Consider the following 17,177-nt stretch of genomic DNA (forward strand, 5'->3'; position numbering starts at 1 on the left):
AGCTATTTTTTAATTTCTTAAATTTGAGAATCAACTTATTATTGATGTTGGATGCTAAAAGAAAAATCTCTAATAGCTTCATCACAAAGCCATCCTTCTTTTACTCTGGCCAAGGAAATGGATCTGTCTTGCTACACGAGATTAAATTTTCAATAGCCCCAAATATAAAATTATATATAAATATTTCTATATCTCAGCACATTAAAATATCTTAAGCTTAGCATTAATTAGTCTCGAGAAGAAAAGGGTAAACACAAGTGCTATTCATTTATTACCTTAACTCCAGTTAGATCAATGAACAGTCTCCATGTAAACAGCATTATTCATTAAACAAACAAGATGATTTTAAAATGAATGTTTTTTTTTAAATTTTTTTATTTTTAAAGAATGAAATAAAGGGGGAGCGTGAATGTGAATGTGAATGTGAACATGGAGTAGTGGTTCTCTGACTGATTTGCATGCATGAGTACTCTCGTGGGCTGCCAGCTTGAGAGATGTGACCAAGATGAGACAGGTTGCTGGTGTGAGCTACTATTGTTCTAAAAATGCTTTTAAGAACTTCCTTCTCTGTTTCAAGGTTTAACTGTTTAAATGGCTATTACTTCACTGATATCTAAATATACTAACACGTAGAAGATTAGCAGGGAAAATGCTTTAATAGTGTGGTTAAGATTCCATATGTTAATTATTTCATATGATAACAATGTAACACTTTCATTCACTGGAAACTCACAAATCACACTGATATTTACAAAAGTTGTTTCCATTAAATTGAAACAAAGAAAGTTTAGTATGTTTTAATATAAAAAGGAAAAAGGGGGCTGAATTCTCTTCACAGACACAATTGTTAACAGTCTATTGTTAAAGAATCATATTATTAGGAGAAGAGTCAGGATAGGAATAATAAATAAAAATGCAGTTATTACATTTGTGAAAATGCAGATAACCCCAAATATTTACTTGCTTGGCTTTAGAATAAATCATGTAGTTTTTTAAAACCAGAATTTATAAACAGTTTGGCTAGCCTAATGTTAAAGTGAGTTTACATTTTCGGAGGGTACAATAATTGGGCTGAAAGTGAGTCTGCTGTGTGGTGATAGAGGAAAATGTTGGTTGAAACATCACTGTTGGATAAAACACCAATGACTAATTAAACACACATACACACATAAGCAAACAATTAAATAACACTTTAACTACAGAAAGCGGGAACTGTCCAAATGTGGGTCATTTGAGTCAATCCCAAATCAGTTCCCATTTGTATAGTCTCTGCTTCAAAATGAATCCAGAAGAAATGAGGATAAATATATACAATTACCACAGATATGTGATAATACAAACAGATTTAGGCAACTCTGGGGCATGTTGTTTGGCAACGTTCAGGGAAGATTGTCAAAACACTTCTATGATCACAGGGATACTGAAAGTCAGGGGAGGGGGTTACCGAGATTCTGAGGTCGAATCTTCCTGATTATAACCCAGGACAAGGATACTTTTTTTTCTCCTGATGTAGAGTTCAGAGATCTGCAAAGAGTTCAGGGCTCACTGGTTCATAGAATAAGGACGAAAAAGTGGGAGTGTTTCTTCATAATAAGCCACAGTGGATGGGGTCCAAACAAACTGCCCAATGTCAGTTATCCATTCTCGTCACTTGTATAGCTGAAAATCACTTTCATAAACTATGACTTCAGTGGTCTCTCCCAACAGTCTTGTAAGGTAGTCTTGTTTTATTGAACAAAACTGAGATGCAGAGAGAATAAACACCTAGGTCACGTGATTTAGAACTTGAACCCAGGCCTTTGAATTCCAAGTAGAGCTCATCTTTGAAAAAGACAGTGTGTTCTAGAAAAATGGCTCAGGCCTTAGCAAAATGGCCACACAGATCACATTTGTTGCCAGTGGCAAACTGCACCCCTTTGTCCTTGATACTGGAGTTTCTGACATCACTTACTTTAAGGTGTCAGGAACTGGATGTGTTCCTCATTTCAGGATTGTCTGTCTTCACCCAAAAGAATGATGAACTTTCAAGGATCAGAGGAAAAGAAATTTTTTGGTTCTTTTCTTTGAAATGACACCATTATAGATAAATAATGACCTGATTATGAGAAAAATTCTTTTCTGGCAACCAGAGTCCAAGAGAATGTTCTAAGGAAATCATAAGATCTGAGTGAAAAAGCTCATTGGGATGGCGTGAACTGTCTCCCCATGAGGCTGTAAACCCCACACTGTAACTCATGCTTTTATCTCCATTGTTCTATATTCTGTTGGCTTTTGACTCTCCTGCACTGACTGGATACAGAATGAGGTAAGATGAAGTATGAATCTAGAAGACCAACTGCGGCCTCTGACACCTAAATATCTAGATATAACTCAATGACTCCAATGACTTCTGCCAATTCATTTTGCTATTTAAATATTTTTACACATAGTAGGTAATCAGTCAGTGTCGGCTCCTGTTGCTCTTTAATCTCGCTGGTGTCCTTGTGTACAGTACGTTGAGCAGGTATCAGTAAATGTTAGCTGCTGTGGTTTGTGTCAAGCCGCACTGCATTTTATGACTGCAGAAGCATCCAGATCCTTGAGAGCAGCGAAGTGTGAAAACAGTTGCCCTTTCCCCATGCAGCCTGTGAACTTGGTTATTGATAAACTGTGCTCCAAGTACTGGCTTTTGGATTTTCAATTGTGAAATACCAGTGGGTCACTTCAGCCTGATACAATCCACCTCCTCCGTGGCCGGCAGGCGACTGGTTTTGAGGTCGAGGTCAGCACTGGACTTACTCCCATGGTGGGAGGGCCGCCGGTGGAGCAGCAGCATTTTCTTGAAGTACTTCATGGTGGTGTTCTTCACTGTCACGAAGCACACGGTGTTGATCATGCTGTTGCTCATGGCGATGCACTCCACAACGTAAAAGGCTGTGAGGTAATGCTTTTCCTTCACGAACACAGTGGGGAAGAAGTCGCGCACGATTGTGAAGCCATAGAAGGGCGCCCAGCACAGAACATAGGCCGTGAGGATACACATGAGTACCAGTACCGTCTTCCGGCGGCAGCGCAGCCGCTTCCGGATCTGTTCAGTCTGGACACCCGGGACTGCTTTGAACCAGAGCTCCTGGGAGATCCTGGCATAGCACAGGGTCATGGTGACCACGGGGCCCAGGAATTCGATGCCAAAGACAAAGAGGAAGTAGGATTTATAGTAGAGCTGCTGGTCCACTGGCCAGACCTGGCCGCAGAAGATCTTTTTCTGGTTTTTGACAATGAAGAGGACGGTTTCCTTTGTGAAGTAGGCTGATGGGATGGAGATGAGAATGGATACCATCCAGACCAAAGCGATCAGGAAGGAGGCTGTTTGATAATTCATTCGTGGTTTCAAGGGGTGAACGATAGCGAGATATCTGGTGGGGGAGGGAAGCATCAGTAGCAATGATGTATGCTGATATATGCTTGTAATTATTATTAGTTTTAGCTAACCCAAACACCCACAGTAGCAGACAAAATGGCACAATGACTCCCCACGTACCTATTTTCCAGTGTCAACATACTTCATTTTATTTTAGCAACATCATTTGGCATTTGGAAGAGAGGAGAGGTTTAGTGGGAATAGCACAGGATTTGGGTCAAACAGAGAATAAATCCTGGCTTTTAACCTGATTGGCTTTGGGGGTCTAGAGTGAATCAGTCTCTCTGAGATTCCTTTCCTCAAATGCAACATGGGATAAAATGACACCTACCTTGCAGGGCTGCTGTGAATATTAAATGTTACAATGTTTGTGAAATGCTTGGCATGTACTAGATATTCAGTAAATACATGCAGTCTATCATGATTATAAATCCTATTGATACCAACTGACTTTTCAGCTTGCCATTCTGCCTAAGAATATAATTCTTTCAAAACTTTTCAATTCACATATCTCCTGGTGTAGAGGCAAAAGGTCTGTGGACTAGGACTTTCTTTCTGCTGACACCCTCAGGTGTCATTCTGCATTACAGAGCTGGAGGGTAGGGGTGGTTTAGGGTGGAATCTGAGCAATCTAGTGAGATGTAAATGACTTGCCCAAGCTCAGTTGGTGCAGGGAATGGAATGTAGGCTCCTGATACAATTTACTCCCACCTCCATGGGCTGTCTCAAGCTCAGATTAGAAGGTATGTAAAGTTGCCTTGACATCATCAAGCAGCATATAGCATAAGGCTTTTATCCTCATTCCAATCAGCAACACTGCCTGGGAAAGAGGTTGGAGCCCTTAGTGGGAAATGAGCCCAGTTGTGTAGGTTGAACACCTCCTTTCTAGAGAAACCTAATAACACCTATTTAGATAATTTAGTGCCTTGGAATCATTCTTGTGCATTTTATGGGTCAAGAGGAAGAGGTGGTGGAGGAAGATAGAGGAAGAAAAGAGGCATGAGGGGTTGGGAAGAAGCAATTCAGTCTTGGAGATGAACATATACCTCATACCTGGAGCTTGAGTCAGGTTCTGACCAACAGCAGGAAGACACCCATAGATTTCTATCTAGCCTTCCCTGGTGGCTCAGATGGTAAAGCGTCTGCCTATAATGCGGGAGACCCAGGTTGGATCCCTGGATCAGGAAGAGTGTCTGGAGAAGGAAATGGCAACCCACTCCAGTATTCTTGCCTGGAAAATCCCATGGATGGAGGAGCCTGGTAGGCTACAGTCCCTGGGTCACAGAGAGTTGGACACTGAGTAACTTCACTTTCACTTTACACTTTTTGGTAACTAGACCCTTTGGTCACCTTTCCAAGTTTCTGACTTGACCAAGAAGGCCTTCTGGAGTTCTATTTTTGTCTGTCCCTGGCAATAATCTGTCATGAGGTTGTTTTACCTGTTTTTGCCTTCCCCTTGCCCACCGGCAGCTCTGACCTTAGACTTCGATTAGGAGATCTCATGGCAGCCTGGTTCACCCCAGGTTGCAGCTTTCTGAAGACCTGAGATAAAACTGGATCTCATCCCAACCACTGGCTGCACCCTAGCTATATAAATTAATGAGCAGTGCGTGCTAGATTTCTTCATCCATGGGTCCCAGTTTTTCCAAGTTAACCTGCATGAATTGCCTGGATAGTAGAAGGCTCACAGGGCTGGAGATTGGGACAAGTGGGTTAGCTCATTCTTCACTGGGGCAGGGACATCTCACAATCATTGTCTCTCTGTGATGCCAAGTGTATCAGTTCCCTATTGCTGCTACAACAAATTACTACAAACTCAGTGGCTTAAACAAATTTATTATCTTATAGTTTTGAAGTCTTAAGTCTGACATGTATCTTACTGGGCTAACATCAAGGTGTTGGTAGGCCTGTGTTCCTTTCTGGAGGCTCTTAGGGAAAAATCTCATTGTTTTTCCTTTAGGGCTGCCTGCATTACTTGGCTTATGGCCCCCTTATATGTTCAAAGCCATCAATGATCAGTCAAGCCGTTCCCACAACACATCACCCTGACACTGACTTTTCTGCCTCCCTCTTGCCCATTTAAGGACTGTTGTGATTACACTGAGCCCACCCAGATAATCCAGTATAATGTCCTTATTTTATGATCAGCTAATTAGCAACCTTAATTCCTCTTAGGCATAACATGTTCTGGGGATTAAGATGTGGATATCTTGGGGGTCATTATTCTGCCTCCCATAGTGAGTTCAAAGTCCTTACATAATGCAGAACTAGTTCAGGACTTAATAACTCTCCCAATCTGATTCCAGCATGAAAAGTATCTTAGTAACCAATGCTAAAGAGAATTTCTACAGCCCTGCTTACTCTGCTGTCAACTCTTAAATTCTAATTCCTTTTCACTCAGTAACTTCTTCCTTATCCTATAGGATGCTCCAAAATTTAGAGCTTTATTTTATGATTTATTGTCATCAACTAAATAAAATAAAGAACACTGCCTAGGCATTATTCAGAAGCCCTGAATTTTAGCTCTGTACCTAAATCCTCAGATAAATCACTTATGCCCCTGGGGCTTAGTTTCTTCATCTGTGAAAGGTAGACAAAAATAACTACAAATAACCTTTTTGAAAGGTTCCATTTGAGAAGGTAAATGTACATAAAGCATGCTGGAAGCTATAATACTTTGTTTAAACTCATCTTTTCCTATGACCCTTTCATTGGCAAGAGGGACATCTGTAAAGTCTTTGTTGCCATCTATCTGCTTGGCTATTTCTTGAGATCAACACTCTCCTTCTGGGGTCTCTGTGACTTCAAATAGCATCTCTTCTAGGCCCTCTGCACATGAACATTGCTCTTCTCCTGCTGTTGGTGTCAGGGTTTGTTGAGTATGATGTAGTCCCCATGCCTACAGATACAAGCCAATTATTTAATATTAATGTCACCTCAACAAAAATAAGAGTTTGGCCATCATCTATCTTTCTTATTATTTTGCCTTATTTTTCAGTTGGTTTGAAACTGAGTAAGAAAGAGGGATGCTATTTGTTAGAGTCATGAATTTTAAGAGTTGAAATTCCATATGTGCTTTGATATCTATAAAAAGTTTAGTGGTGAGTTCCTCTGTTTTCACCAGATGTATCCCTCCTCCTGGTGGGAAAGGCTCCTGTCCTGCTAGTTTCTCTATCAGTGGGAATAAGTGAACCCCCAACCCACAACAGGTTTCACTTCCCTGCCAGTTGGCAAAATCATTCAGACAAGCCAATCACATCCTCCCATGGGAGCTAAGGTCACCTCAGCCTCTTGTCACTGTAAAGCCTGCTGTCCACAGCCCCTGCTGGTTCATTCTATTCCTGAGTGCAACTCCCACATGGCACACATGGCCCTGCCTGGGGTGCAGCCATCTCCTCCCTCGGGCTGGGAGTATACGAGACCAACCAACTGCGGTCAGCCTCACTGTTCTAGCTTCAAGGGTTGTGTGTTCAGTCATCTACTACTATTGGAGCTATAGAGTCTTGCCTTGATCAGTGGAGTATAGGAGGTGGTCAGAATAGCACACTCAAATTACCACAACTTCCTCATGAAGTGTTCCCAGACTGCATCACCAACATAATCATCGTGTCTTCCTCTGAGTTACTCTTAACTTATCAATAGATTATCCTAGTTTTTGTGTGGAAGTAAAGCTCCCAGAGGTCAAAGACTGTGTCTTCTACTACTTTATGTTTCCACACACATAGGCTGGGCATAAAAATACAGTAGGATTCAGCAACCTGTGGATCTACCAGGTTGAAGCAGATACTTTTGATGCCCCCCTATATCCCTCGGCTTTTATGACTTCAGTGCATACCTGTCCACTCCCACCAGCTAACACCGGCATTTCTTTGTCAGAAGGTCTTCTCTGGCTTCCAGAGTACTCTTGGTAACCTGAACAGAATTTCCAGAGGCCCTCACAAATGACTTATGAGGTTTGGTATATAAATAGCTCCGTTCCTTCACCCACCTCCCACTCCTGGGAGAACTCTGAGGTGTGATCTACACCAGCTCCAAGAGTTCTGTGGCAAGAATAAGCATCAGTTTCCCACAGTGGAAATTTGTTCAGTGACACAGTTTTATTGGCTGCCTTCCCTTGCCACATTTCCCATCTCCCTGTAGGTGCTTCCTGGGTGCTACCTGCACATGAATCCTTGTCTCAGGGTCTATTTTGGGAGTAAACCAAACTAAGGCACAGGTTTGAGGCTCTTTGCTAAGCACAAAGGAAACATAAAGATAGAAGGTGTGGTTATTGTGCTCAAAATACAGTGTCCTTTGGAAAAGACTGTGTCCCCATACATGAGACTGAAAGACAGATTGGCATCAGACTATAAAGACTACATACAAGGTGCTAGGCTCAGGATTTGGCAAGTGTTCTATAGGCATTGAAACTTTTGGAGGTTTTGTAAGAAACGAAATATATTAGAAAGACTCTTCAATGGTGATATTCTGATGCTTATTGTGGATGAGTATGGATTTCAGGGGGCAGTCAGGATCTCCTGTAGGGGAAGAGACAAGTTAGAGAAGCATAGTGATGGTCCAGCCATGACTTGCCAAGAGATGAGGCTGGAGGGACTAGTGCCAGGACCTGGTGTAGGGCTGCATCTGCCAAAGGGGGTGTGTGGGTGGGGGTAGAATGGGGAGAAAAGCAAAGGATGATGGTAGTATTACCTGCTTGTATGATTGGGAGATGGTGGAACTGCTGACAGAGCTGGAAGCTGACTGAGGCAGAGCTAGTTTGGGGTGGAAAAGGAACCACTCCTGTATTGTAACAGGATGGTTACTTCCTGAGAATCTCCAATATTAAAAAAAAGAAAGAAAAGCCCCACAACTACATTATAAAGACAAAGATTTCAACGGAACAAAGGGGATGAGGACAGTGGTAACTCCCACTTGAGCAGACAACAGAGTCACTCAGGGAATTGGGTAAAAATGCAGATGCTTAGGCTCTAGCCAGGGGATTCCCATTCAGTAGGGCCCCAAGAATCTGACTTTGTATCATTGTATCAAATATATTTCCCCTGGGGTATTTTGTGTAGTTGGTTGATAGGTAAGTTTCATAAACACTGGGTTCAGGGCTTGAGAGCCTCACAGCTGTGATAACAAAATTGTTTTTTTCCTACAGGAATTAAGTTATAAAAAGGAAGATGCCTCTTATATCTGCATGTGTATTATATTATCATAAGTGAAAAAATCAATAGGTTGATTAAAAAGGACAATGGACCTAAATAGCTCTAAGAACTGGGAAAAACAAGTTGAAAGGTGATAAAAAGGAAAGAGATGATTAAAAATACATCATCAAAATAAAAAAAAATGCATCATGAAAATGAGTTTCAGCATAACTCACAATGATGAACCAAAAAGATGTGACACAAATTGACTTCTTAAAAAGAGCCACTGGTGGTTCAGTGCTGGCCTACTACTGTTTACATAAATAAAACATGTGTCAAATTTGTCTGAAGCTGTAATTATAAATTTTTCTTTATAAATTTACAACAGATCAAGGACTTCCAGAACATATCATGCAAATATATGCAAATAAGCAGAGGGATGTATGCAAAAAAGAAAGGCAAAAATGTCCTTCTCTCTTTTTTACAAGCAAACCAGGCAATAAACCCACTGTAAAATCAGCTTTGCATCAAAGTCACCAGAAACCAGAGTGCCTACTGTATTATTCCATTTTTGTGAAGTTAAAAAGTGGATAAAATGAAACTATGACACTAGAAATCAGATTGATGGTTGCCTGGGGTGGGAGGATTGACTGACTGGTAAGGAGCACAAGGAAGCTTTCTAGGGGATGAAGATGTTCTATATCTTGATTTGGGTTGTGGTTACAAGAAAAACTTTGCACATGCTGCCTTGGCTGGAAGCTGCCTTGTCTATAATGTAGCTAAGTAGTAACTTGCTTAAACCTGATGCTTTTGCTTGTGTGTTGGAGAGGCTCATGGTTATATGACATGACTGTATCTGAAGCAGATGTGGTATGTGGCGGCATGGCCTAGAGCTAGGGGTTCAGGAGACTCACTCTTGCCTACATTTGGGAGAATATGAGCCACAACTGAAGAAACCAACCCTCTTTTGCCTCGATAGATCGGCAAACATTTGAATCTGGAGTAAAGCCAGCTGTTAGAGCTGAAGTGAGAAAAGAGGAGACCTGGGCCACCTCCGTCATGTTTCCCGTGCCTGACATCCTCACCTGTCAATAGCAATGGCCAGCAGGGCGTTGGTGGAGACGTAGAGTGAGACGGTACGCAGGTAGTTGATAGAGGCACATAGCACATGGCCATGCTCCCAGGAGAGCTGATGCACCACATAGTAGTCCATCTCAAAGGGGCAGCAGATGATGGCTACCAGGAAGTCGGAGATGGCCAGGTTAGCAATAAGCAGGTTGGTGAGGTTGCGCAGCTTTTTATAGCGGGTGAGGGCAGTGATAAAGACAAAGTTGCCAATACCACAAGTCAGCATGATACCCACAAGTGCCACCCCAATAACAATCTTGGCTGCAAAGAAGGTCTGAGTCTTGGTCATATCCTCATCCTCATCCAGAGGGAGGTCATAATCACCATAACTGAAGTTGAAGGGGAGGGAGGAGGCATGTTCTTGGGGTATACTGAAGTTGGTTGGAAAACTAGCATTTCCATTCTGGGCTGCCATGGTGAAGCTTGCCAGTGAGCGGTGTGTGGGAGACTCCAGGGTCTGCAGACTCTGAGCTAGGGTCCAGACCTTCTGCTCTCATGAGGTCAGAGATTCTAGCACCCTGCCCACATCCTTGGGGATTCAACATGCCATCCTCGATCCTGGAAGGAGACACAGCCAGTTGATAAGATACAGGTGAACACCTGGTAGCATCTTCTCAGAGTCCCCCCAGGTGTAGGCAAACCAGATCCAGTGTCTACCCTCAGGCAGAACTGCCCATGGTACAGTGGGGAGGACACATGATACCTGGAAATTGGGAAACCCCCTACTGACTGGCTGTCAGGAGGGATTTGGGCATGGCTTGGTTTGGACTCCCCAGAGACACCCAAGAAGAATGTGTATCTTTGCTTTTTGCCCAGGGGCCAAGACCAGTTTGACTGCCCAGTCACCCTCCCCTGCCCCCCAGGAAGCCCCCACAAGGGTCTTCCAGAAGTTTTCCCCAGCTGCTCAGGCAGCTGGCTCAGGACTCTATGGGAGTCACAATGTTATGCCAGCTGTGACCAGGGACAATGAAGCCAGAAGATGTGGATACAGTAGGGTCTTTCCTCCAAAGCGGGGACTGCTTCCTCTCTGGGCCAGTTCACAGACTTGAAAATCACCACTTTCACATGGACAGGCTGAGTCATCTTGGGCCAGTGATATATGCTCTCTGAATTCCAGTTTTCCTATAAACCAAAATCCTGATGCTTAGCCCAGGGCCTGGCACAGAGGAGGGGCTGTTGAAGGAATGAATGAAGATCCCAACCAAGATTCTGCAGGTGGAGAAGCCTGTGGGTGGGAGGGAACTCTCCTGCTGTTTCCTGAGGCCATTTTTGAAAAAACCTGCTGTCTGCTTCCCTTCCCTGCCTCCATTCTTTTGATCTGCCCCCTCACCAGGCCCCCAGTTTCCCCTTCCAGCCTTGACTGGGAGGCACCACATCTCCTTAAGGAGTCTGTGTCCTCTGAAAGTGGTGGCAGCTCCAAGATATTGCTTAACTGAAAACAGCCCCCCAAGGGGGTGGGGGTGTGGGAGTGGGGGAGGGGGTGTCAGTGAGGATCCAGGAGGGCTTGAGGGCTGACATGTCCCTTATGGCCTAAGTTCTCTACATTCTTGGTGCCTCCAGATGCCCATAGGGGAGGAAATAAAGTCTCTGAAGTACTGAGCCCTCGGAAGATAGGTACGGTACCGTTGGGTTCGAGATGTCCGAGGCACTAGGAAAAGAATCCAGACCCAGCACCCACGGAATACCACCCCTCATCTGCCACCCCTCCGCCCCGCTCCCCGCGCTCATCCACCTTCCCCCACCTCCTAGCACACTGGGAAGGACTCCCAAGAGTGGGAGCCACGGGATGCTGGAGGCAAGAAGAGGAACAAACTGGACAGTAGGTTTGGTTTGGTCCAGCCCTGTGAGAAGATGGGGAGAAAGAAGGACAGAAACTGCTCCCCCCCGCCCACCATCTCCACGCCCGACCCCCAGCACGGACAGCAGTCGCAGGATGGCTAGTACACTCCAACCTGCGGCGCGGCAGCCTGCTGTGTACCTGGGGAGGTTCAAGACCCGCAGCTAAAGATAGCTTCGTTTTGGATCGCCTCTGTGTCTCACCCAGCCCTCCGCAGGCTTTACTAAGGCGGCGACCGGGAAGCTGGACTCGCGCTCTCTCGGATTCTACTTTCGGCTGCTCTTTGGTTCCGGTCCCGGGACCCGCGAGGAGACGGAAGGCTCCCAGGCTGGAGCCGGTCCACTCCCCATTACCTCGGGATGCTCTCCCTGCCCTTGACCAACACACTCCTGGAGCCTGGTCCTTCGTCTCCCTTATTAACCACTGTCTCTCTTTAACCACAGTCGCCGGAGGCGCTGCCCTGGCAGGGGCTGGAATCAAGTCAGAAATTCAGGCTCGAGAAGCAAAGCCTGTGAGGCCTCCAGGCGGGAAGAAAACTGGGAGTGGAGAGAGGAGATGCAGAGCGGGGGTTTTCCCAGAGACACTTCCCCTTTCCTGCTCACCTTCCCGAAGGCGCTCCCTGCCCACGCCCTCCTCTGCGGTTTGGTGCTCGCCCCGCGGCCCAGCTACCCAGTGGCTCCCTCCGTCCGCGGCTGCCCTGCCTAGCCCCAGCCTACCGCCCCCTGCCTGGTCATCTGCCGGCACCCACTCCTCTACTGCGAGCCAGCCAGGGCGCATTCGCAAGGCGGCAGCAGGCAAAGCGGCCCGAAACTCCCTGAGGAAGAAGCGGGCGTCTGAGCCCTCAGCCAGAGCGACGCCCCGCAACCCGCCACCGGAGCCCGCGACTGCGCCAAGCTCTGCACTTACCCGCTTCCGAGCTCTCCCCACCAGCGGTCTCGGGAAGCCGGACTTGCGCTTCGAAGGAGGTGTCCCTATTCCTTCTCACCCAGCGCCCTTCCCAGGCGCGTCGTGGTCCCCGGGTTCCAGCCCGCGTTCAGCCCGCGCAGCATTCCCTGGCTTCTGGGGCCCGGCTGGGTGCGCCAGCTCCGCTCTGGGCTCCGCCCCAGGGTCCCCGCCTGTCTCAGCGTGGAGGCGGAGGGTGGCCTCTCGCCTCGCGCACCTGGTGCTCCCAGGATTCGGGACGCACGAAGTTCTAGTCGCCTTGGCGGGGTCGGTCCCTCGAGAGGATTTCCGAGCCCTCGTACCCCAGTGTGAATGGGACTTCAGTAGCCGTTTAGATATGCGCAAGTCTGGGGAACCCACAAGGCCCTCTGTATCCCTGCGAGGCGCCCCACAGGGATCCTGTCTTCCTGGAGCCCAGTAACAGCATTCGCTCCTGCTGCATACACTGATTACGTCTGGAGGAGCCCAGGGTGCATTCTATCGTTCGTTCTGGAAGCTGTGTGCTGGGGACACTGTCGAGTGCAGAATAGAGCTTTGGGGTTGTGGGGGAGGAGATTCCTCTGGAGGAAGCTGGAGACTCTAGGAGGCTTGCCCTGCTCAAAGCACCGACCCGAAGAACTCACTAAAAACTGCGATGCCCACAACTACCAGAGACCTTGGTCATTCAAAACCATCCCAGTTGGGGCCCTCCTGTCTTTAAGGAGTCTCTTGAGTTCCTCACTTTGTTTACAACAGGTTCTGATTTTAGGCAACTCCTATGGTTTCTCTGGTCTTTGGTTTCCTTACACAATGAACGAAGGGATTAAACTCTCAGGACCTGCAACTGATGGCTGGTAGCTGCAGCCATCAGAGGGAAGCTCTAGCTTTACAGAATTAGAACTGGAAGCTGTGGCAGGAGACTGAAGGATTGAAGGTATTTCCTGCTGTTAAATCCTAGCCAATGATTACTGACAGTTTGGAATATGGACAGGTCAGGTCTTCCCATCTTTTCACGGAGTCTGGGGTTTCAGGACTTTATAAATAGTCTCTTGGGTTAGTTAAAACAAAACAAAAGCCCTGTGTTGTCCAAAGAGAACATATTTCATAATGGATATAGTCCAATGTGATGCCAATTTCAAATTCCTGAATGGATGATTAAGAAAACTTTTGAGTTGTGACATTATGTGATTCTGCCTCTCACCTTATATAGAACTAACCCTACCCTCCTTCTTTTCTTTAATATTTTTTACTTTATTTTTTCAAATTTATTAGAGTTGATATATAACATTGTGTAAGTTTAAGGTATACAGTGTGATGGTTTGATACATGCATACGTTGTGAAATGATTACCAAAATAATGTTAATTAACACATCCATCACCTCACATAATTTGTTTTGTTTGTTTTTTTTTTGGTGGTGAGACAGTTTAAAGTGGTCAACTTTCAACTCATCACCTTTCAAGTATATAATACAGTACTGTTAACTATAATCACCATGCTGTAATTAGATATCCAGAACTTATATTGATATTATAACTGCAAGTTTGTACCCTTCAACTAACAGCTCCCCATTACCTCTCCAGCCCCTGGCAACCACCATTCTACAATATTCCATCATATGTATCTCATCTGTTTATACATTCATGGACACTTAGCTTGTTTCCATGTCTAGGCTATTGTGAATAACACTGCAAAGAACATGCAGGGGGGGGTGAAGATATCTCTTCAAGGTAGTGGTTTTATATTCTTCTGATATATACCCAGAAGTGGGATTGCTGGATCATATGGTAGTTCTATTTTTAATTTTTTGAGGAACTTTCACAACTTTTTTCATAGTGTGGTGAAATTTACATTCCACCTAACACTGCACAGGGTTCTCTTTTCTCGATAACCTTGCCAAAACTTGCTATCTTTTGTCTTTTTGATAATAGCCATCCTAACAGGTTTGAGGTAATATCTTACTGTGGTTTTGATTTTCATTTCCCTGATGATTAGTGATATTGAAGCATCTTTTCATGTACTTGTTGTCCATTTGTATGTCTTCTTTGAAAAAAAATGCCTCATCAGCCCTCGGACCATTAAAAAATCAGCTTATTATTATTGCTATTGAGTTGTATGAATTCCTTATACATTTTGGATAATAACCCCTTATTTGGAAGATGGTTTGCAAATATTTTCTCCTATCCCATTAGGATGTTTCTTCATTCTGTTGACTGTTTCTGTTGATATGCAGAAGCTTTTTAGTTTGATATAACCCCACTTGTTTATTTTGTTTTTATTGAGCATGGTTTTAAGGTTATATTTTAAAAATGGTCACCAAGACCAATGTCATGGAAAATTTTCCCTGTTTTCCTCTGGGAGTTTGACAATTTCAGGCCTTACATTCAAGTCTTTAAAATATTTCAAGTTAATTTTTGTGAGTGACGTATCTAGGGATCCAATTTCATCCTCTTGTTTGTGAATATCCAGTTTTCCCAACACCATTTATTGAAATGACTATCTTTTCCCCATTGAGTATTATTGGCTACCTTGTCAAATATGAGTTAAGTGTATGTACATGGGTTTAATTATGGGCTCTGCATTCTATTCCATTAGACCGTGTGTCTGCTTTTATGCTAGTACTATACTATTTTGTTTATTATGCTATGCTAAGTCACTTCATTGTGTCTGACTCTTTGCGACCCCTCGGACTGCAGCGCACCAGGCTCCTCTGTCCATGGGATTCTCCAGGCAAGAATACTGGTGTGGGTTGCCATTTCCTTCTGCATGTTTATTATGGCTTTGCAGTATTATTCAAAACCAAGAAGTATCATGCCTCCAGCTTTTTTCTTCTTTTTTCAGGATTTATTTGGCTATTCCAGGTCTTTTGTAATTCCATATGAATTTTAGGATTTAAAAACAATTCTTCTTTAAATTTGTAGTAGAATTCACCAGCAAAAGCATCCTGTCCTGAACTTTTCTTTGGTGGAAAGCTTTTGATTATTATTTCAATCTCCTTAGTCACTATGATCTGCTCAGTTTGTCTATTTCTTTATGACTGAATCTTGGTAGATTGTATGTATGTTTCTATAAATTTATCAGTTTCTTCTATTAATGGATTATCCAATTCATTGCTATAGTAACCTTAGGGTTCTTTGTATTTCCATGGTACCAGTTGTAATGTCTCTTCTACCATTTACACCTTTATGAGTCCTCTCTTCTTTTCCTTGCTTAGACTAACTAAAGTTTTCTCAGTTTTTTATCTTTTCAAAAAGTCAAATCTTAGTTTTATTGATTTTATTTGTCTTTCTAATCTTTATTTTATTTATTTCTCATATAATCTTTATTATTTTCTCCTTTCTGCTAATGTTGAGCTTCTAACTTTTTTTTTCTAATTCCTTGAGGTATAAATTCAAGTTGCTTATCTGAGATCTTTCTTTTTCTTAATGTACAAATTTATTGTTATAAACTTCCATGTTAACACTGCTTTTGATATATCCCATAAGTTTTGGTAGTTGTGACTTCATTTTTGCTTGTCTCAAAGAATTTTAGATTTTTCTCTTGATTTCTTCTTCAACTTGTTGGTTATTTAGGAGTGTGTTGTTTAATTTCCACATAATTGTAAAATTTGCAGTTTTTTCCTGTTGCTGATTTCTGGTTTCATACCAGTGAAGTTGGAAGAGACACTAAATGTGATTTCAATCTCCTTAAATCATTTAAGCTTGCTTTGTGACCCAATATACAATGTCCTGGAGAATATTTTGTGTGTGCTTGAGAAAACTGTGTATTTTGTTGCTGCTGTATGGAATGTTCTGTATGTGTCCGTTAGGTCCATTTGGTCTATAGTGTTATTCAGGTGTGCTTTTTATTAATTTTCTGTCTGGATAATGCATTCAATGTTAAATGTGGAGTATTGATGTCTCCTACTACTATTGTATTGCTATCTATCTCTCTCTTCAGCTTATTAATATTTGCTTAAAATACTTATGTACTCCTGTGTTGGGTGCATATGTATTTACAATTGTTGTATACTCTTGATGAACTGATCCCTTTACCACTATATAGTAACTTTCTTTTTCTCTGGTGACCAATTTTGACTGAAAGTTCATTTTATGTGATACTCCATTTCTATCACTCATTTTCAAGCTGTGTGCATCTTTAAAGCTAATGTGAATCTTATAGGTAGCATACTGTTGGATCTTTTCTTCTTTAACCCATTCAACCACTTTGTGTCTTTTGATTAGAGAATTTAGTCCATTTACATTTAAGCAAGAAAGTGTGTTTGTCATTCACTCGCATCCCACCCTTTGTGACCCCATGGACTGTAATCTGCCAGACTCCAAGTAATTACTAATGGGTAATAATAGTAAGGACTATTACTATTTAATAGTAAGTAATAGTAAATAAGTAATATGTATTACTATATAATGGGCTTCCCTAGTGGCTCAGAGGTTAAAGCGTCTGCCTTCAGTGCAGGAGACCTGGGCTCGATCCCTGAGTCAGGAAGATCCCCTGTAGAAGGAAATGGCAACCCACTCCAGTATTCTTGCCTGGAGAATCCCATGGAGGGAGGAGCCTAGTAGGCTACAGTCCATGGGCTCGCAATAAGTCGGACACTACTGAGCGATTTCACTTTCACTTTTCATTACTATGTAATAGTAAGGACTATTACTAATAGTAAGGACATACTATTGCCATTTTGTTAATTGTTTTTTAGTTTTTTTTAGTTCCTTAGTTGATTTTTTCCTGTCTTTCTTGTCTTTATTTGTGATTTTTATTTATTT

General features: G+C 43.3%; 1 protein-coding gene across 1 annotated transcript; it reads right to left on the minus strand.

The window, feature by feature from the left end:
• Positions 1-247: 247 nt before the first annotated feature.
• PROKR2 (prokineticin receptor 2) lies at positions 248-12,490 on the minus strand. The gene is made up of 3 exons (XM_020883697.2): positions 12,401-12,490; positions 9,615-10,215; positions 248-3,395 (listed from the first exon to the last, which is right to left on the minus strand). Exons 2-3 carry the CDS (start codon positions 10,070-10,072, stop codon positions 2,699-2,701), a joined length of 1,155 nt encoding a protein of 384 aa, XP_020739356.1. The 5' UTR covers positions 10,073-10,215; positions 12,401-12,490; the 3' UTR covers positions 248-2,698.
• Positions 12,491-17,177: the final 4,687 nt, after the last annotated feature.

The sequence above is a fragment of the Odocoileus virginianus genome, chromosome 9, assembly GCF_023699985.2.
Source record: "Odocoileus virginianus isolate 20LAN1187 ecotype Illinois chromosome 9, Ovbor_1.2, whole genome shotgun sequence".
In the NCBI taxonomy this organism is placed as follows: domain Eukaryota; kingdom Metazoa; phylum Chordata; class Mammalia; order Artiodactyla; family Cervidae; genus Odocoileus; species Odocoileus virginianus.